The sequence below is a fragment of the Carassius carassius genome, chromosome 17 (genome assembly GCF_963082965.1).
Source record: "Carassius carassius chromosome 17, fCarCar2.1, whole genome shotgun sequence".
NCBI classification, from domain to species: domain Eukaryota; kingdom Metazoa; phylum Chordata; class Actinopteri; order Cypriniformes; family Cyprinidae; genus Carassius; species Carassius carassius.
Window position 1 is genome coordinate 26586058 of NC_081771.1, and position 23045 is coordinate 26609102.

A 23045-nucleotide genomic window follows, 5' to 3' on the forward strand; every position below is an offset into this window, starting at 1 on the left:
ATTAGTGAGGAAGTTACACATCCTGCTGGAGCACGTAACATATCCCTTTGTGAAGTGACCTCCAACAGTATCTTTAGTAATCTGCTGCCTTCAACAGAACACATTTAAAAACATCAGTATTCCAGTGGGAAATGTTCTCACTGCAGGAACACATCTTTGTTACTTTAATAATAACTTGATCACATTGCAGTGACACTGAATGCATATGTTCCTTATGACTAACATGCAGCTTTATCACAAAGAATAGGCTCTTATAAATGAATGTGAATATGATTATATGAAGTTGGAGAATAAACAGGAACAGAGCTAACTGTCAGATAAACAGGAAATAATTTGAGACTAAATCTCTCCAGTTATAGTAACTGACTACAGCAACACGTGAATAATCATGCTCGTCTTGTTCACTTTTTTCAAATAATTTCACGTTTAAACTCGTATTTGCTATTGAAGTGCTTATACATCAATCTGAAAACTGTGACAATGTTTCCAATGTATTTTTCCAAACCACATGCAAAGAAGTCTTTTTTTTTTCAAAATGAATTGGTGGTATGTCTGAATTGTACAAGGTGTTATTATGACTAATCTGTAATGTCAGTTTTTTAAACGTAAAAAATTTGATATATAAAAATAGTGTTTTCACATTTATTTCAAAGAACCATTTTGAGTTCCCTAAATAATCTTTCCATGACCTGTTCTTAAAGGGATAGTTCAGCATTTACTCACCCTCAAGTTGTTTCAAAACTTGTAGGAGTTTCTTTTTTCTGCTGAAAACCAAAAAACGTCAATAACTGTGGCCAACTGTTTGTTCTGTTTATACCACATTCTTTGAAATATCTTCCTTTGTGTTTGTGAAGAAAGAAACTTTTGCAGGTTTGAAAATGACTTGAGGGTGAGTAAACAACGACAGAATTTTGATATCTGTGCAAGCTATACCTTTAAAAGGAGCATGTTTTTCTAGCTGTGAAGAATATTATAATAATCTAAAGGTTAAAAGGTTAAAAGTTGTTCATGGAAAGACTGATTCCAATAACGACATTCATTCCTTAATACAAATGAAAACATGCATAAGACACAAACATAGAAATGCATTTACATCTCAAAATATGAATGTTTATTTATCCAGCATGTGCACATAAAATGTTTTAAGAAACACAACAATGAAAAAAGCGCCAAACGCATCTGTATGTTCCAGACATAGAGACACAGATAGAGATCTCATCTCTATTTGTAGATCTGTAGATCTCAAAAAACTGTAAACCCCCGTGTACTAATGTAACTTGCCTTGGAACAAGATTCACTTATACTGAGATTTATATGAACTACAGATAAATTAGTTTAAGTCAGACATTTCGATGACTCAAAAGTAAATAAGGTAATCCTGCTGAAAAGACTAGCAAGAATTAACATGCTAGTCCAGACTGGTTCATCTGATTTATCCATGATCTGCTAGTTTTTTGGGGAATAGCAGGGGAATGTATGTTGACAGTGACTCTAGTTTCTGAAGACAGTAACTGTATTCTGTTTTGGTTTCTTTAATCAAAGTATATATATACACTTATATATAAAAACTCAGTACTCCTAAGAGACAATAAAACATTTCGCATACATAGAATATATTGTCAATATTGCCCTGTATGTGGATAAAAATTTCACATAAAATGTGACATTGGACCACAAAACCAATCTTAAGTGTACATTTTTGGAAAATTGAGATTCATACATAATCTGAAAGCTGAATAAATGGTTTGTTAGGATGGGACAATATTCGGCCGAGATACAGCTATTTGAATATCTGGAATCTGAGGGTGCAAGAAAATCGAAATATTGCAAAAATCACATTTGAAGTTGTCCAATGAAGTTCTTAGCAATGCATATTACTAATCAGAAATGAAGTTTTGATATATTTATGGTAGGAAATTTACAAAATATCTTCATGGAACATGATCTTTATTTAATATACTAATGATTTTTGGCATAAAAGAAAAATCAATAATTTTGACCCATACAATGTACTTTTGGCTATTGCTACAAATATACACCAGCGACTTAAGACTGGTGTTGTGGTCCAGGGTCACTTACGAATCACATAACTGATAACAAGATAGAGTTCAGGATGAACAAAAAGAGCAGGACAAGGTCATCAGTATCTTCTGGAATCACGTTGTAGTGATTTCACCTCTTTCATTGTTTATTCCACTACAGGTTCTTTGAGCCAGAATATTCCATAGATCCATAGATGTGGAATCCATCATCCAATGCATCAGCGGGGCTCAACATTCTCTAAAATAACACAGTGCCATTAAGAAAAAGTTTCATTAGGGTATGATCCTCAGTTCATTGTTTCACCCATTGAACACCTCCATTTCAATTAAGAAATATGAAAGACTGACAATGTGTGACGTTCTCCAAAGTGTTCCACTGGATCATTATGGAAAAGATTCAGGTGGCTTTAATATTCCATATAAAATACAGTATTTTCTCCAGTTCCCATTCAGATAACATGAGATAACTAAGGGCTCTACGGAACAGGAAGGTCTTCTGGGTGTCTGTAGTCCAAAGTAACCAGATGAATGTCCAGTAGGCCTCTTCTCATACACATCTCAGTTAGTGGTCCTCTCCATGGGGCTGTTCTCCCAAGGGTCAAAGAGAAGAGTCTCTCACATGTACAGGTTGTCTGATCGGAGAATGGTGGTCTCCAGATTGTGAAAACTCTTTCCGTTTAGAGTCTCCATGTGGCTGTCGATGCTGTAACATCGATGGACCTCCGTCATGGAGGAGGCCGTGTAGGATGCAGAACGCAGGGCCTCAGTGTTCGCAATTGTGCTGCCAAACTGGATGCGGTACTGGTTCCAGTGCCTTCGTAATACACCTTGCACCTAAACAAACAAAATACAGACAGATAGTAAGTATAATGACAGATATCCTTATGTTTTGATCTACACGAAAGGAAAACATTAACAATTATGAATGCATTGAAATTGCTTACCTCGCTATTGAAAAAGCAAAATATAGTGGCAACCAAAAGGCCCTGTGTAAAAAAAGATTACTTTATAAGCTTCAAAGTTACTGAAAGAAAGTGTTAGTTAAAAAATAAAAATAAATCACTTTTCACATAAACAAAAAATGTAGACAATAGATTTAAATGAGTGCCGTCAAATCGATTAATTGTGATTAATCACAATTTATCACGATTAATCACATCCAAAATAAAAGTATGTGTTTACATAATATATGTGTGTACATAATATATTAATGAATATATGTAATTTATATTTATGTATAACATAAATCATATATAATTATGAATACATATATACATGTAAATATTTCACAAATATATACATTTATGTGTGTGGCTATTTATATATTTTGATGCAATTAATCATGATTATTTGATTTAACAACACTCATTTAAATACAATAAGATTTAAATATTTAAATACAATTTAATAAACTTAACTGAGATGTTTAATTAATCATTTAAAATTCTGTTAATAGTAACTAATATATCATTAATACATAATTTGCAATGTTTAAATATTTTTTATTATAATTTAAATGTATAAATTAAATTTTTTTTTTTTGAAGCAATAAGCCTCAAGAAACCGTGGTTTACAGTGAATTTATCCATCTTTATCTTGTTGTAAAAATGGGCACGGCCATTTGTAAATTCTATGGGTCTGGCTTCCGGTCTCATCTGCGTCCACTTCTTCCAGCTATTTTTGAAAGTTGGTGTGTCTTATCATGTTATTTTAATGTATTATCTTAATTATGAATACACTGGTTTGTAGTGCAAACAGTTTTACCATTTACTGCACATTGTTATTCTACTTATAGTGGCTAATGAAACAGAAGTCTCACCCATAGGTTTACTTCTGCATTGAAGAAAAAGGTGGATAACAGCTAAGGGGGGTTGTTAGGCACGACGCCAAGCGGAGTAAATAAAAACAGTATTCTTCCACCAAACAATGTAGTCCCTCAGAAACAGTTTTGGTTCCAACAAAGTGGTTACTGAGCAACACACAGAAGTAAACAAAGGTGTATGTTTGTAGTGTAGTTTACAACAGCTTTGAATGTGGCTCAACCAATCAGAATCAAGGACCGGAACTATCTGTTTTATAAAATATATTTACAAATTGTATCTCTTTTTTCATTCACCAAGTGATTAAAAAGCCGTTGGTTTCATTTAATGTTGATAAAATAGGTCTTTGAGCTTTGCAATTTAATACAAGATGCATATAAAAATGAGGTTTTAATAACTTATTGTATTGTTACATTTAACTACATATTTCAACATTAATTAATTAAAGGCGCAATATGTAATTTTTATGCTTTAAAAATAGCAGATATCACTATATCTATGTTATATATATTTTTTAGTTGTGTACTTACATTATCCCGACAGTTTCCACGAACTTTCAAATCCGGAGAAAATTATAGTTTAATTAGAAGACACGGCACGTTTCTTTATTTCCGCTTTGTCGCCCGTCTATGACGTCATATAAACTTTGACCCCTCTAGTTTATCTTACTTCCTGCGGAACCCGGCGGAGCCGCCAAATACAAAGGTGAACAGAAGCAAAGACGAGACGAAGAAGAAAAAGTAGTAGCTAGCCTTGACTATTATATTTTATATTTATATTGTTTATATTAGTATTTATACCTCAATCAATAACTTAGTTATGGATCATTATTATGCTTTGCCTGCACGTTCTGTGAAGCGAAAACGTACGGGTGAAAAAAATTACCTGAGAAGGTTTTGGGACAAGAGAAGAAACGAGACACGGGTAAATATAGGAGTTGCATTTCCAAGATAGAGAGAGCTTCGTGACAAGCTGAAACTACAGAGAGATGCTTGCATTCTAATAAACAGGTATGCATCCATTCAGCTAACTATATCTATCCGTATATTTTGTGAAACGATGATGTCTTGTGTAAAACGCAGACGGACTAGCTCTCATGTAGAGTATAATGTAAATCTACATGTGTTCTATATCTAGCTGGATAAAGTAGCTTCAATTGCAGTTCACCATCTTGTTCGATATCATAGTATAAACATAATTATAATTATTAACGAAAGGCAACCGTGTTTTTTTAACATATATTACTACTAGCTAGATGGAATATTAATTTGATAGGGGTCTGATAATTCATATATCTCTCCGTTCGTAAATATACGTGATTGTCAAAATACTAAGGCCGGTGACACACTGGCTGCGTGGCGTCTCTACTGCGTGCCAGAAGCGTGGCGCGCTGCTGCTGCTGTAGGTGACATAGAGGGAGACCGCTGACAGACCAGGCTCTTGTCTTCATGACAACAATATCTATACTTCACGTTGAACATAAATATAAAGCCTACTGATAAAGGACACCGTCAACAGTATTGACGGCAAAATAGACTATGTTTGACAGGTGCAATATTTGAAAATCGATAATTATTTATTTTTTAAATTACATTTATATCTGAATTTATGTCTTACCTATTGACTTTCAAACATCAAAATGTCATGAATTAATATGTATTTGTGTACAAAATTACATATAAACATATTTTCCTATTATATTTTGCCTGGAAACGCTTCCAACACGCTTGCGTGTCGCGTGAAAAATAGGCGTCGGTTCTATTTCTAGCATGCACGTGGTTTCCGTGCGGCTCGAGCCGCGCCTGAGACGCGAGTCTCACGCAGGCAGTCTGCAAGCTCTAACCTATTAACATGGGAGCCGAATTAAAAACTGAGACGCTTGCGCCACGCATCCAGTGTGTCGCCGGCCTCAGTTAAAATGTGGGGAGCGACAGAGCGCGTGTTCCAATGAACAACAACTCCCATGAGCCTACGCTCTTTCCCGACGTCATCAAAGTACGTCTTATGTTATTATTTTGATTGAGTGACCCCTGGTGGCCAAAAATTCCATACTATACGTTTAAAGCTTCAAATATGTATATTTATAGTCCAAGTTGATTTATTTATTTGCACTTTTATTATTTTCCTGTTGTCAACAACACTTACCTGGTAATGCATAAGTATGTTCATTGTGTGCATAAATATCTCGGACTGTCCGTCGGGTTTGTAGGGCAGCAGTAAGTACTGAATGCCCAGCAGAGGTACCAGGATTAAGGTGGCCCTGACGGCCCTCATGTACAGACTGGATTCTGCCTGGTGGGTCACCTTCAGCTTAGTGATCAACACTCTCACAATGTTTAAAAGGAAGAAGAGGTTAACCTGTGGAAACCAAGCAGAGAAAGAAAAAAAGAAAGGAATGCACTGCATTACTTCTAAACCAAAACTAGTAAAGACACACTGTTACATCACATATTTATTTCTACATTTTTTGAAATGTTAAACTTTCTTTTTATTTTCAGGTTTTCATAAAAAAATTATTTTGGACCCCACTGCACATTCAAATATGGATTAATGGTAAATTCTAAAATTTGGACTATGTTATGTTACCTGGAAATACATATTCAGATATACAGTACAAAGCTATCAAGATACCTGTAAATCGTCATATAAACAGCCACGGATATAACCATATATTCAAGACTGGTGGTGGACCAAATAGTTTAAGAATCGGTTAATAGATTGCGATTGGGATATTCCAACACATTCTCATGGCCTTTTCATATTTTGGTGCTTTTGGCTAATTCATATGAATTTGTATGATTTCATCCATACATTTTCCTACAATCGGCTTAGATCCCAGTAGGGGTGGACCCTAATTTTTTTTTTTTTAGGGACCTTACATTTTTTCTAAAAATCACACATTTTTGTATGATTCACATCATACAAAGTAAATCGCCACCTCGTAAAACGGTTATGTTTTCCTGTGAGTACTGGTTGGATATCTGTCATCAACCAATTCTGAAAGTATTATTATTCTTGTAAACAGCAATTACTTTTTATAATGACACAAAATCAGCTTTAAACTGGCAATTGCAGCACTGCAGAATACAGTCCAAGGTTCATTTGATACTGAACATGTGTTCATTACATGCTTTTATGGGCTGCATTGAAATTCATTCCTAATCAGAACTGACCTCAGCACAAACAACAAAGAGAACCCGGCACTTTGATTAATACTGCCAGAGTTTAAGATGATTTTTTAAAATCAAGATCATACAAATACATTTCCAAAGGTGGGTAGAACATATCCAAGAGAGATAAAGTCTGAGAAAATGAAGAAAATAAAACTAGAAAAAGAAAAACAGACTTACCAACAGGGCTGCACAGATGGGACCATGAATAATGTAGAGCAGAGAAGTGTTTGAGCTTATCCAACAGCTGTGGAAAAAAGCGTAAGAAAAGTTTCGATTTAGGGAAAGCCGAACCAATGCACACATGAACACTTTGTTAAATGTTGGGTGACATCACTGCTATGATTTCACAAGATGTTCTGCAGAGACTCTGCCTGGTCACTGTATTCCAGTGTCCTGACAGAAGCTGGGATGAACTGAACATAATTTGGTTGACACTGAATTTCGAAATTGAGAACTAATTCAGTTTTTTAAATTGGTTCCATGGTACTACAATGCTCTAACAGTGTTTATTAGCTACAATCTACAGCGTAGGAAATTTGATTTTTTTTTATGTGTGTGTGTGTGTGTGCAGTCGGAATTAAATTTAACACGAGAGAAAGAATTTACAAAAAAATAAAGAAATATACACTAAGGGTAAAAAGTTTGGAATAATTCATCATTTTTAATGTTGAATGAAAGAAATCTCTAATGCTCACCAGGGCTGCCTTTCTTTATTAAAAAATACAGTAAAAACAGTCATTATCAATGTTGAAAAGAGTATAATAACGTTATAAAAGTATTTACTGTCTTTTTTTATCAACTTAAATGCTTCTTTGATGAAACAAAAATGCATTTCTCTTTTTTAAATATAATTTAAAAAATATCCATTTAATTACCAAAGACCTTTGAATGGTAGTGTATCGCAGTAAAATATTAATAACAATAAATCCTGAGCATTAAATCAGCATATTAAAATCAAGACTGAATGAATGGTTACTGAAATTTCAGCTTTGCCATCATATAAATAAATTACATTTTTAAATATTAAAATAGAAAACTGTTAACTTAAATTATAATAATACTGAACAATATTACAGTTTTTTTTTTTACTGTTTTCACCAAATACATGCAGCCCTTATGAAAGGAAGAGATGCCTTCCAAAATACTTCTTAATAATTCAAAAATGTTTGTAGTGTACATATACACACTATATATTTAACATTAATATATAACATTAAAATATCCTCTCAAAATCATAAGGTTAAAACTGTAAAAATAAGCATTTTTTAACAATAATATAAAAACAGCACTGTTGCTCAGTATATAACTACTGTATGATCACTTATGAAGAGAAGGGAAGCTTCCTCAAAAGAAATGTTACTGGAATCATTATAGAGCCAGTTCTCTTACGAGAGCTCTCTCGTACTGCGTCTTAGCTAAGACGCTACGGGAAAAGTCTCTTTTCACGAAATACTGAAGCAAAAAATTATCCTTAATTTTGTATTTTTGTAAAGCGCATTTGCAGCAGTACACAGCCATAGGCGAGACGGCTCGTTCGCTCATTGGCTTGTTCTGCGGCAACTGCACAGCCTATCGAGCGCGGGCTGATGCAACATCAGACCAATAAGGGCGCTTCGCGCCCTTCTTGCCACTTCCCGCCGAAACGGGTGTGGCCCAACCTATAAAAGGAGCTCGAAAAGGCTGACTCACCTGATTTTTCATCTCTTCAGCGAAGCTCACGCATCGCTGGATCACGGAGGAAGCAAGCGCCGTCTGAGAAAGCACATCAGCAGGACGAGCCATTCTGAAGCTGCTGGCATCGCCGCCTTCCATTGCCGTTCCTGCTGCGCTATCCGGCGCCTATATCCTTTCAATCCTGTTATATACAAGCTGTTCTTTATGTGTGTGTGTGTGTTCGCCATGCGACACACACTCGTAAAAGAGCTCGCGTCTTTTTTAAGATGCCTTCCTGCGGCTCGTCAGAGCCCCACTCAGCGAGGGAGACCGGTACGTCATCTGTGTCTCCTGCCTGGGTGAAGATCATGCAGCGCTCGCTCGCTGACGGCGGATGCCCCCACTGCGAGCTGTTGCCATGGTGACTCTGAGGACTCGCCTGGCCTTTTTCTCTGAGCCTGCATTCTCCGCTGCGCTGAGGCGCCGTAAAAGCATCGCTTCCAGCGGATTCCGGAACCGTCTTCAGCTCAACCGAGCTCGCCGGTTCGCCCTGCTTCACCGCCCCCCCCCCCTGCATCGCTTCCCGGTGGGCAGCGCCCGCTGTTTGCCGGCGCGTCGTCCGAGGAAGTCGATCTCAGGGCCGCGTCGGGGGAAGAGGACACGCGCTCTCTGCTGGCTTCGGGCAGTGATGGCTGGGCGAGCTCCGAGGATCTCGCGCCTTCTGCTCAGAAGCCCAGCAGACGAGCTGACATCGAGAAGGAGCCGGGGCGAATGCTCGTGTTGGCCGCGATGTGTCTCGGCCGCGAGTGCTTTGCACCAGCGCCCCCCCCTCTCGTTCCCGGCTGGATGGTATTTCCCTTTCGGATGAGCGTACTTCTCAAAGCCCGCCTCATTTCTTCCTGAGCTTCACGAAGAGGTGGCGAAGGCTTGGAACGCTCCATATTCAGCACGAACTCGTTCGTCTGTCTCACTAGCATTCTCCACACTGATGATGCTAAAAACAGGAACTACCACTCACTTCCGCCGGTGGAACAGGCGATAGCGACGCACCTTTGTCCGCCCTCTGCTGGACGGCGGCAAAAGCGGTGTTGCCATCTAAAGCCTCCTGTGTGACGCTGCGTCGGCACTACTAACGATGGCTGCTTCATCGAAGCGCAGGTGTACGAGTTCCGCTGTGGCCGAGCTCTCACCCAAGCGCGCCGCTGTTTCAGTTCCAGGAATTGTGACTGTCTCAGCGTTTTCTGCAATGCGCAAGCCTGCACAGTTGCCCGCTTGCCTGCACACAAAAGCCGTTATCACAACAGCTTCAGCAACGCAGCTCGAGACCCCCGTTCTCGCTCTACTGGCCGTCGCCCCGCGCCGCGGGGACCGCGGCAGAGGATTACGGTGAGGCCGGGAGCCCCGAAGCCATCCTGGGAAAGCCATCTACGCATGCTGCATGACGCTGCGTCGGCACTACACACGATGGCTGCTTCATCGAAGCGCCGGTGTACGAGTTCCGCTGCGGCCGGGCTGTCACCGAAGCGCGCCGCTGTTTCAGTTTCCAGAGATTGTGACTGTTTCAGCGTTGTTTGCAATGCGCAAGCCTGTACGGTTGCCCGCTTGCCTGCACACGAAAACCGTTATCACGGCTACCCAGATATTTCCCGAAATACCCAGTGCCCATCTCCACATGTAAGCACAGCCCTGCACACAGGGCTAGCGCACATAAGATCGACACAGATCGGTCGAGCGCGCCGCATAGTAAACGTGCCCACTTCCCAGTGCCCACATACACTATGTCACATACGGCGCGGGGCTTCTGTAAAAATGAGACCCGTGCACGTACATTCTGCACAGGCAGACAGCGAGTTGAAAGTGGTAAAAGTGCACACATGCAGCCCACGGTTACTCGCAGATATATCGAGTCCCACGGGACCCGCTCAGCCTCCCTCCAGTCGGTTAAGCGCCGGAACGGGGTCGAGGAAGAGCGATCTGCCCGCTGTGATCAGCGCGCTCCCCGCCTCAGATGCGCAGCACACTCGAGTGCCGCCGTTGCCCAGTCAACAGAGCGCGTTTCGCATCCAGCCCTTAGCCATTCATGCAGATGCATGGTCAGTGCTTCCAGGGGTTTCGGATTGGGTGCTAGGCATTATAAAGAGAGGCTACTCGCTACAGTTTTCTCGACGCCCACCGTGCTTTTCAGCGCGCGTCGAAACTACGGTCAAAACAGAAGTAGCACACATACTTCGGGCCGAAATATCAAAACTGTTGAGCAAAGGGGCTGTAGAGCCTGTGTCTCAAAGCGAGGGGGGGCTGTACAGCAGATACTTTCTGGTGCCCAAGAGAGACGGGGGTCTCCGGCCCATACTGGATCTAAGACAGCTGAACGGGCATTGATGAAACACAGTTTCAAAATGTTCACGACCAGGAAGCTCCTCGCGCAGATTCGCAGAGGGGACTGGTTCATGTCAATAGATCTGAAGGACGCGTATTTTCAAATACAGATAGCGTCAAACCACAGGCGATGTTTGAGATTCGCCTTCGAGGGCCAGGCATACCAGTTTGCAGTCCTGCCATTCGGCTTGTCCGTAGCTCCTCGTACGCTTACGAGGTGCATGGATGCAGCGCTCGCTCCTCTTAGACTCAGAGGCACACGAGTGCTGAATTATTTGGACGACTGGCTGGTTCTGGCCCGATCATGAGCGGAGCTCATGGACCACAGAGCCGTTTTACTCGATCACCTCGAGAAGCTCGGCCTCAGTGTCAATTGGGTGAAGAGTTCGCTGAACCCCAGTCAGACGATCCTGTTTCTGGGTATAGTTCTGAACTCGTGTTCCATGACGGCGCGGCTGTCACCACAGCGCGCGATGGGCATTCAGCGTGCAGCGAGTTCTTTCCGCTGTGGCGCGACTGTGTCGCTCAAACACTGTCAAAAGATGCTGGGTTTCATGGCCTCAGCATCTCCGGTTCTGCGGCTGGGCCTGCTCCGCATGCGCCCCCTGCAGTTCTGGCTGAAGGCTCGGGTGCCGCGCAGAGCGTGGGCGTCTGGCCGGCTGCATTTCAAGGTCGATCAGAGCTGTGTTGCGGCTCTAGCACCTTGGACAGCGAACGGCTGGTACCGATCAGGTGTAAGCCTGGGGACTTCCCCGAGTGTGAAAATGGTGTCGACGGACGCCTCCACTTCGGGATGGGGAGCGCTGCTCGAAGGCAGACCGTCCTTTGGCCTATGGTCAGAATGGGAAAAGCTCCATCATATCAACTGCCTGGAAATGCTGGCAGTGGAGAATGCGCTGACGCGCTTTTGTCCCCATATCAAGGATCACCACGTCGTAGTCCGTTCGGACAACATGTCCGTGGTGTCCTACATAAATCGCCAGGGCGGTCTCGGGTCCCGAAACCTGTACAGGCTGACGGAACGCCTCCTGATTTGGGCTCAACGCAACGTGCGCTCGCTGAGAGCGGTGCATGTGCCTGGACTGCAGAATCTGGGTCCAGACAGGCTGTCCAGAGGCAATGTCCCTACGGGAGAATGGTCTCTACACCCGCAAACAGTTCGGCTGTTGTGGGAGAGATTTGGCATGGCGGAGGTGGACCTCTTTGCGTCCCACGGAAACGTTCACTGCCCCACATTCTTTTCCAGGAACGAAAGCGCGCTGTCACGGAAATGGCCGTGCTGCCCGCTTTATGCGTTCCCTCCCGTCTCCCTCCTTCCGCAGGTGATAGAACGGGTGAGAGAAACGAGATGTTCAATACTGCTTGTGGCACCTCTTTGGAAGAACCATCCATGGTTCCCAGATTTGATGCAATTAGCAGATGTCGCCCCATGGCCGGTACCGTTGAGGAGAGATCTCCTCTCGCAGGCCAGGGGCTCGATTTGGCACCCTCGACCGGAGTTGTGGTCCCTCCATGTATGGGCACTCAACGGTTACCCGCTGATCTCGCAGGGGGAGTGCTAAATACCATCACTCAGGCTAGAGCTCCGTCGACACGACGTCTGTATGCCTCGAAGTGGTCGGTGTACTCCAGCTGGTGCACAGCTCGAGGTTATTCACCCCTTAGTTGTGAGGTGACGGAGGTCCTCTCCTTCCTACAGGAGCTGTTGGATAAGGGCAGAGCCCCATCCACGCTCAAAGTTTATGTGGCGGCCATCGCGGCGTTTTCTGAAACGGCGTCCGGTCAGTCAATAGGAAGGAACGATTTAGTCATCCGGTTCCTCAGAGGAGCTAGGAGGCTGAATCCTCCCAGACATCCGTCAGTCCCTATGTGGGACCTCGCGGCGGTTTTGGAGGCCTTGAAGGGTCCCCCTTTTGAGCCTATCCAATCGGTTAGCCTTCAGCATCTGTCGTTCAAGACAGTATTCTTGTTGGCTCTCGCTTCTGTGAAGCGTGTGGGTGATTTGCACGCGCTCTCGGTGAGCCAGTCATGCTTGGAGTTTGGGCCCAATGACTCAAGGGTCATACTCAAACCTAGGCACGGTTATGTGCCGAAATCCCTCAACACACCGTTTCGGGCTCAGGTTATTGCCCTGTCTGCCCTGCCGGTGTCAGGGGAGGATGGAGACTCGAGTCTTCTTTGCCCTGTCAGGGTTTTAAGAGCTTATGTGTCTCGCTCTGCTGCCTCTCGGCAGACGGAGCAGCTATTTGTCTCGTTCGGTGGACGTTCCAAAGGAATGGCTGTTTCGAGACAGACTCTATCCAGATGGATAGTTGACGCCATAGCGTTAGCTTACGCTTCCAGGGGCCTTCAGTGCCCGTTGGGCGTCAGAGCACACTCCACAAGAGGCGTCGCCTCGTCGTGGGCGTGGTCTACTGGGATCTCCTTGCAGGATATATGTATGGCGGCGGGTTGGGCCTCGCCGTCTACATTTATCAGGTTCTATAACCTGGAGGTTCCCGCCTTGCAAGCAAGGCTGCTGTCGGTATAGAAGAATCAGGGCCCTGAGGGGAATTCTGAATTCATGAGCGCTAGGCGCTGCCGACTGTTATATGGGCAGTATTGCGTAAGACCCGCATTGCCACATTGGTCAGGCCTTGCCTCGGCTGTGTGATGTCATATTGCCGCATCTACGGATGCTGCTAGATATGGGACGGAGGGTTTTTCCCCCTTTTTTCTGTCCCGGACTCTCTGTGAGTCCCTCAGGTGACTGTGCACTGTAAATCCTGGGCGTTGCTTCAGGTTTATCGGTGTGTGATCCCTGCGCGCACGGCGTTTTACATCGGGTTCCCGTAGCGTCTTAGCTAAGACGCAGTACGAGAGAGCTCTCGTAAGAGAACGTACTCGGTTACTAAACGTAACCTCGGTTCTCTCTAGAAGAGCGAACGAGTACTGCGTTCTCTGCCGTGCGTACGATTCACTCTGGTTCGCTTCGGCGATGAAATAAATCAGGTGAGTCAGCCTTTTCGAGCTCCTTTTATAGGTTGGGCCACACCCGTTTCGGCGGGAAGTGGCAAGAAGGGCGCGAAGCGCCCTTATTGGTCTGATGTTGCATCAGCCCACGCTCGATAGGCTGTGCAGTTGCCGCAGAACAAGCCAATGAGCGAACGAGCCGTCTCGCCTATGGCTGTGTACTGCTGCAAATGCGCTTTACAAAAATACAAAATTAAGGATAATTTTTTGCTTCAGTATTTCGTGAAAAGAGACTTTTCCCGTAGCGTCTTAGCTAAGACGCAGTACTCGTTCGCTCTTCTAGAGAGAACCGAGGTTACGTTTAGTAACCGAGTACGATTCATTAAGCAGGTTTAGAATTCTTAAATTCCTATTCGTTTTAACTCACTTGTCATTGTAGTAATAACTTCGGGATATTGCATGGATGAATGCAGGTATTAACGGGAAGCCTAGAAAACATTTGAAAAGAAGAATGAAATCATTAATTGTGAGCAGAAAACAGAAAGCTGCTTTATTATGGTGCATTTTAGCAAGACACTATTAAAAACATACCCCATCCTAGGAGGTAATACCACATGAGGTGCTGTTTCTCAGCAAACACTGCCACCACAATGAGTGTGTGCAGGTAGATGCCCTCACACAACATCCAGAAGTAGTTACAGCCCAGAAGATAATGGTGGATGAACACGGATACTTTACAGCTCACCTAGGAGAAAAAACATCAATGTCAAATCAAAACGACCCTGTTCACATTCTTAATACAAATTCCATTCATATTGTGCGTGACATGAGAGCCCACTATTCTTTTTGTGCACTTACTGGGTTGGCTTGTGTTACTTCTTGGTTGTTTGCAACACAAGTGAAAAAGATGATGGTTATAACCGAGTTCAGCACAAAAGAGAAGAACAGATTCTTGTGCAGAGTTATCCTTTGACAACTTAAGCTCCTGAGTGGAAGAAAACAGCAAACTATATTAGACTGGGTGGAAAGGGAGGTACGTTTATATGATATGGTGACAAGGTTTTTCCACATTACTTACTTAAAATAGAAAAAAATCCCCAGAGAAATAAACAAAGATATCAGCGACAATCCATGACCAATCAAAGCCAAGTAGTAGAGATTAAATGCTGCCTGACAAGGAAAGAAAACAAGAGGATAGATATACAAAACTTACCATTTGAACAAATGCAAAAGTTATGTGATGCAAAGTGTAGATAGAATGGACCACTAGTCCTAAATAAGATCTCACCCTTTTGTGATCATTAGACTTATGCTTACAGCCTGTGTAATTTGTCCATGTTCTGTTACTCTCTGGGTGAACGAACCAGTGGCCTGAATCAGTACAAATCTTCGTTACCATTTCTGATAAAACACAATTTGGATTAGTCAGGCTTTTATATGAAGTATTAAGCAACCTTCATTCAATGAGCAAGAAAAAAATAAAATTTAACAATCTGACACTCACCTGAGGTGTCAAAATCATTAAAGTAGCCTGGACAGTGCTGAAATGAAGTGACTCCTGCATCCAAATCATCCCAGCACATCCATCCATCCCAGGTCTGTTTACACTTAGAGCCATCTGCAATAGTTATTTGCAGTTATTAATAACATAAAAACTTGAGTCTTTTTTAAACTGTGCATGTAAAACAGGTCTCAGTATTTGGTGTCTACACGGCTACTCGGACAAGACTGCTGAACAGACAGTAAAGATATTTTTTATCAATAATAACAATAAATCTGCATATAGATGCAGCAGTTGGATTCCGGAAGTAAATATTCCATTCATTTTCTCCATAGGTAAAGTATATACTGTACATATTTTGCGATAAATGTAAACTGTAATGTTTATTCACACACTCACACGTCACACTCACAAGTCTTTTTTGCTTCATTCTGTGATTCACCTTATAGCTAGCTGCATTGGTTTGTGTGTTTTTTTTTTTTCTTTCCCTATGGCAAAAATGAATGGAAACCATATCCAGAAAATGTGCACTCTATAAATGTTGTATCATTCTAGTGAGTTGCAAATGGATCCTCAGTTTTGGGGGTCTTTGCCAAGCAGCTTTTAACAGCCGTTACAGAACATCCGTCTCCCCTTGTCAATCTTTAATCACCATCCTTCATTTGTAACGTGTGTTAACACAGACCAAACAGCTGATATTGAGCTTCTGTAGATGAATAAATGCATGTTGTAGGACACACCCAACAAAATGTTTCCAATTAATCATCTGTTTACTTAAGAGCCTTCCTGTAAGTTCCAGGAAGATGTGACAAAACATCATCCGATTCGGTCTATGCCCCCTAATATTCGTTAGAGCATCCAAGTTAAAGATGAACTGAGTTGTAGTTTATTGCAATTACTCAGAGTCAAGTGAAATATGAACCTCTCTCACCTGTTCTGTTGTGATTAGTGTCTTTCATAATCTTCTGGTAACATTCAAACTGGGCGGTCAAAATATTGTGACGATCGAAGCCCATTTCATGGTCTTTCTTTTGTGCAACACCTCCAGTGTTGTTCTCTGAGAGGGCCACCACAAAAAACTATTCCAAAATATGAAAAACAAAAGATTGACATTAGATAACGAACGTCAAAAATGGCAGATACACAAACTTTAGAAAACAAATCTTTATTTGTCGGTCCAGGACCTCTGAATTGCATAATTGCACACTGTTGAGTACTTCAAAACTTTTCATGGATCAGTTACACTTGAGTTGATGATGAATTATTTTACAATAAATAGCTACAGTAGCTAGAAAAGTTAACCCAATAAAATGATATAAATCTGTGTAGAACTTTTGTCTAAAATTGTTTATGGCAAACAAATACCTCAGAGGTTGCTGACAGAAAGAGAAATGAGGTAATCCAGCATCCAAACATGGTTCCAGTGTTCGGTTTTTGTGTCTCCAAATGATCTGAATGTTTCCGCTGAAAGCAAACAGAGTAATCTGTTTTACATCAAAAGTACTGAGCGATGACCAGACACTTTGCTAATAGATTTAGGTTCATTGTTAAGCTAAAAACGGATTTAGGTGAGCTACAATGAAAACATGAAATTAGGGATTTCCCTAAAGGATTTCTAATGGTTATTTTTGTCAAACTGACAGTAAATTCCCAGTTCCAAGAAAACAAGTCATTGGAGCCAGGTGAACTGTCGACCTACTGTCGCTCCCAGGAGTGCGGTAACAGAGCTGTTGTTAAGTTGGAAAAGAGGGCAGAATCAAAGCCTGCTTTACACAAAAGTTCAGTCCATCAGGACGCCGATAATCGCCACAAAAGGCAAGAAGGCACCATTAAACATGCATTACACGGTTCACCGTGGCTGTTTTGGCTCGCTTGATAGATAACAACATAAATCAGTTTCAAAGCATAGGAAGATCTGTTTTAGACACAATAAAGTTGCTTGTAACATGCTAATTATTTATGGCATCCTGGACTACAGTTTGATTATACACAACCCCGATTTATTCTTTTTATGGTGTTCCATGTGGAACTATCAGAGCATTCCAAAACATCTTTAACATCTGCCTTGATTCTGTTGTTATTTCCTTTTTAAATTAATACCTGTCGGTATGGCCATGGCCGAGGGGCTGAAACGTCATGTGATTCTTTTGTTCAGCCTCCAAACATTTCCTGCTTGGATGGGGACACGAAACCACATGACTAGACTCATATGTGGAAAATTATCCATTTGGATTTGTCTTTAGTCTCAAAAATGAACATGCTTACCAGAAGTCCAGACAAAGTGAATTAGCGAGCGTGTGTTTTTTTTTTAATAACTTCCATTTGGACAGGAAATATTTCTCGATGCAAAATGGCAATAATGGCAACTTTTGAATAAATTTCTGTATAAGATTTTTTTTTATCTTGCACTACTGTAATAATACCAGTATTTTGCTTTATAAATAATGATAAATGTATTACATATACAGTACACATTGCTCTAACTCATTTAAAAACATGAAACTCAATCACATGAGAAGGAATGAGTGCATTAGGCATGTTCTGTTTGGTAACAGGGACTAATTACATAAAATATAATTTTCTTTTTTCATTTCTCTTTGTTATTTCAGATATTAGAGTTCAAATAATGCAGAATATTTAAGAGAAAAAAGACGGTTAATAGGGATAGAGTAGGTACTGTAGGTATGGAAGCCACCCTATGATCTCATAAAAATAAATAAATAAATACATTTGGGCACCCACTGAATTAAACCACAATGGCATGAATTGTTCATTGATTACACATGGACTAAAAAACTAAATATCAAAGCATTTGGCGCATGCAAACAAATGATGAGCTTCATTCTAGAGCTTCCTTTTAACTTCACTTTGTCTGAGCCATTTTAGCAATTTTTATTATCAACTGATCAAAATGTATATTCTCCTCAAATGGAGCAGTTGGTGTCCAAGCAGAGTAACCTCATAAACTGTTTCCATTAAGTTTGATAGCCAAACATAAAGAAATAATTTTGAGCTGTATATCAGTTTTTCATTGAAAGCAAACATTCTTTTTCTGACCTATTTTGTTTAAAATGTCACTTGATTTGATGTAATCTAATCTAAACGCAATGATTTCATACATTTTTAATGTTGCTGAAGTATTTTGGTGGGTCACTGTATGCCTAATTTTCTGTCCAGAATGAGATCTCTGACAAAAGCTACAAATAACACCTCCAGAAGTTTCACTGCAAAATGACATAGAGACTTCATAAACTATTCTGTCTGAATGAATAGATATAAGTTTATCTAACGCTGAATATTGCACTAGCCAGAACTGTTGTAGTTGCAGGCTCAGTGAATGCCATAAATGTCTTTCTACAGTATCCAGTGTCAGATTCTGTAAAAAAAAATAAAAAAATAAAAGACATACAAATTGTGCTGTGCCATTGGCCCCCAGGACCACTGAAAACAGCTCTTATACAACACATCTGTGTAAATTTCCTTGTTACTCTCTCCTAATACATAGGGATAACTCTGAGACATTGTAAGAATGCATTACTGAAGAGTGTAAACATTGTGGTACACTGCTTGATTTGAACATCCCAGCCAACTCAACACAGCAACATTTGTGCAAACAATGACAAGAGTTTGGGGCCAGATCTTTGTCCCGTCAGACAGTGTTCTGGAAACCTGTTTGAAAATGAATCAACTGCTCTGGCTGTAACCTTTACATTACCGTCACCATTCCTCCAGTACGTCTACAATAGTTTTGTAGTTCAGCCAATTCTGTTCCAGTTGGCAAAACATATTCCTCTAAGCAATGTAAATCACCGTGTCTCTGGGACATCAGCATTTAAATGAATACAAGAACCCAGTCCTGTAAGCTCCAACCCCTGACAAATCCACTCTCAGTACCTCATTTGAGATCAACAGACAGCCATTTACTGAGATACTACATAATAAAATGTTTGTATTGCATGATCCATTATGCAAAATGAATGCCACTTCACAGAACAGATGAATTTGTATCTACCATATCCACATACCGGTAATTGATCAGGTGCCCAAGATATACCAAGATAGCAATACTGTCTTTGTATATTGAATACTTTGAGAACTAAAGTTCAGACAGAAATGCAGAAGTTATAGTAAGGGTAACTCAAGATATGTTAAAAAAAAAAAGAAAGGCAATGTGAAACTATGATTTATCAGCATGAATGTACTGTACTAAGTATGCTTTGATGAATGACATTTCATAATCGGCTGAACATTTTCTTGATGATTGCGTTTACAATAAATCTACATTAAAAAGAGATGTGATAAAAGAAATACAAAAACATTCCATAAAACTACTTAAAGAGAGGAAAAACAGCTATAAATCTGGCCATTCAGGTGTTGGCGGTGAGCATAAATCACTTAGACGTCATTCTAATAGGAATGTGAAAATAAAGTGTTTTCCTGGATGTTTTGGATGATTGGATGACCCCAGCATTTGGTGGAGAAACAGAGGGCTAAAACATGATAGCTTTTTGCCCTTCCTGTGAAGCTAAAGGAGTTGTTTATAGATGTGACTTTCCCAGAAACAATTCTCTCTCAAACCCAAACCCTCCCTCCCTCCCTTTCTCTCCTGTCACTCTCTCTCTACTGGGTCTGGTCGCAAAAAGCGACTTTTCAGATATTAAATCAGGAAGCCCACTGACAGTTAGTTTAACTCATGTCCGTTTAGGAAACACCCATGGATATAACACCAAATTTTTCCCCTCTTCACTTAAAGTGACACAGCATAAAGTTGTATGCAGGGAGGCAGTCGTAGCTGGTTATATAGCACCCTCAATACCACGACTGAAGTGAGACCTTTGAGCAAGGCACCTAACCCTCAACTGCTCCACGGCTGCTCCGGGTGTGTGTTCACAGTGTGTGTGTGTGTGTGTGTGTTTGTTCACTTCTCACTGCTGTGTGTATGCACTTGGATGGGTGAAATGCGGAGCACAAAATCCAAGCATGGGTCTACTTGGCCACACATCACATCCTTTCTTTTCCTCCCTCCTTTCCAGCACAAATAATATGCAAACTCACAGAGAAAATCATACTGAAATCATACTACAGAAATTTCAAAAGCTGAAATCTCATGCCTTTTTTTAAAAAAAGGTCTTGGTTGTGTGTACGTCTTTCATATTAACACAGTAATAACAAGTCTTTAAAATGTAATGTGAAATCTGTAAGCGGTTGACATTTGTATTTAAGTAACAGTTGTAATCTATGTCAAGTTTTAATACAACTCAAAATAATATGATTGGTGAGAACCCTCCAAACCATCTAAATGACTTTCATGACTTTTCTTAAAACACGTCTTCTTTAAAACTATTTAATGTGTTAAGTGTTCAACTCCATTATCCAGAACACAGCTACAAGCCTCAATGTTCAACTAAAAGACATCACTGTTAATTAGTGGTCAGCTGATAAGGGTTTTTCTTTTTAGTGGCATCTAGGGTGTCACCAGACTGTAATACTGGCAATTATAATTTAATTGCAGCAAATTATTGCCATATGTAAATAAACACATATTTTCCAAATTTTTTAAAGCTAATGATAGTTTAAGAAAGAAAGAAAGAAAATATGCATTGACAAGTCTGTCTGGGCAGAACAACCACTTCACTCTGCAAGTTAATGCTTCTAACCTTAAAGTGGCCAAATACTGGCAGATATATGACATATTAAGCAATAACATCACTTTATCGCTCACCATTTTATTTTTGTGTAATGTTTCAATGTTATTGCAAATGTTACCATTCTGAACACGGATGATTGTGCTTAAACATTTAAGTCAAACTGAGATCAATAACTGTCAGTCTTTACTACAAAAAGTGATTTAGTCTAAGTTGGTAAAGGAACCTTGCGAGTTTTAAAGGTTCTTGAATAACAAGCAAAATTAATAAATCATCAAATTTAGAGCGACTTCATCATAATAATAAAATTCATAGAATTTCATTATTTGAGAAAAGAAAATGGACTGAAATAAGTTTTCTATCTCAGTTCTTCTGAGCAATATGACACAGCAGGATGCCTATAGTAAAGTTTACTTAAGTGCGCGGTGAGTTTATTTAGAAACCAAGATCAAGAAATACGCGTCGCAAGAATACATCTACATGTTGACATAGATTCATAAATTCTCGCTCTTACCTCGTTAGCTCGGTCCCGTTCTCCGTTCTCAGTACGTAGTGTGTAGTGTGTACTGGGAGATGTGCTCGGTGATGAGTTGAGGCCCCTGAAGCAGCAAAGGAGTGTGTAACGGGTTTCCTGTGACATCACACACACAGTTCGTCCGAGTGTCCCGTTACACTGCAAACAAGCGTTCTGGTTCTGTCCCGTCTCCAGCCTCGCTGACACATTTAAATGATTAGTCTAATGTAAAATCAAATAACGAAAGGATGAACGAATACGTACATAAATAAACAGATCACGCAATTATATTAAGTTATCCAATCCTGTATCTGCTTTAGTTCACTTTAATTTAAACGAAGGTCAAAGGTTTTTAGACTAAATCTTTTAGAATATATTATAAAATCAAAGAAAACACATAAAAGTCATTTTAAATGATAAAAACAATAGACTACATACACTGCAGTTATAATATTTGTAGCATGGAACTAGTCGTGTGATTTGTGGAAATAGCGCCTCCTCGTGTTTAAGTAGGGATGCTGAAAGAAACCAAATGCAAAAATAGCTCTCAGTATCTGGACAAGGAGATAGAGTCAAACTGAATAGTCTAATGTCATAAAAATGTGGCAAATACAAAATTCTCTATAAAACTTTAATTGTATTTTGTCTAGTGCTTCCATTGGTGGTCAAACTTTCTAACTCATCTGCACAGGGTGTAAAAAGTGTCTCTAGGTGACTAATATGATCTATTCGAATAAATTATGCAACAGTCCCCTCAGGCAATATGAAAATAAAGTTTTAGTTAAATGATTTAACATCTCGAAATGCCTTACTAAAATGTGATCAAATCTAATAAAAATTTCTGTTAATCAGTCCCCTGATGCATTAATTAAGGAGAACAGGCACCAATACACAGCCTGATCCATAGGAATTCTTATAGACCAAAACTGATGCAATTTTCTCATTACACACAAACACCCAGAGAGAGATAGATAGATAGATAGATAGATAGATAGATAGATAGATAGATAGATAGATAGATAGATAGATAGATAGATAGATAGATAGATAGATAGATAGATAGATAGATAGATAGATAGATAGCACCTAACCCTGATTGCATGCCTAAAACAGATATTTCCCGAAAAGTTATATCTCAATTCTGATTGGTTGATTGAAATGTTGTTCCAGGATCAACAAGGATGTTGATCCAGGAACATGCTGTACTTATTGAAATCATACTCGCCAGATAGGTCAAAAGATAGATTGACAGATATACACACAGTGTGTATGTATAAATATTACTACAAATTAATTTCCTGCTCTCTCTCTCTCTCTTTCTAATAAAATGTGCTTTAATATCATTTACCTTAGTTCAGTACAATTATCA

The 23045-nt window shown here is 40.4% G+C and overlaps 1 protein-coding gene across 1 annotated transcript; it reads right to left on the reverse strand.

Moving 5' to 3' along the window:
• Window positions 1–1088: 1088 nt before the first annotated feature.
• Window positions 1089–21801, reverse strand: calcrlb (calcitonin receptor-like b). The gene is made up of 13 exons (XM_059571495.1): window positions 21677–21801; window positions 16883–16981; window positions 16449–16596; window positions 15521–15634; window positions 15305–15417; window positions 15095–15186; window positions 14875–15001; window positions 14608–14761; window positions 14444–14504; window positions 7213–7279; window positions 6008–6220; window positions 2987–3028; window positions 1089–2876 (listed from the first exon to the last, which is right to left on the reverse strand). The coding sequence occupies exons 2-13, from the start codon at window positions 16931–16933 to the stop codon at window positions 2658–2660; spliced, it is 1401 nt and encodes a 466-aa protein (XP_059427478.1). The 5' UTR covers window positions 16934–16981; window positions 21677–21801; the 3' UTR covers window positions 1089–2657.
• Between the last annotated feature and the right edge of the window lie 1244 nt (window positions 21802–23045).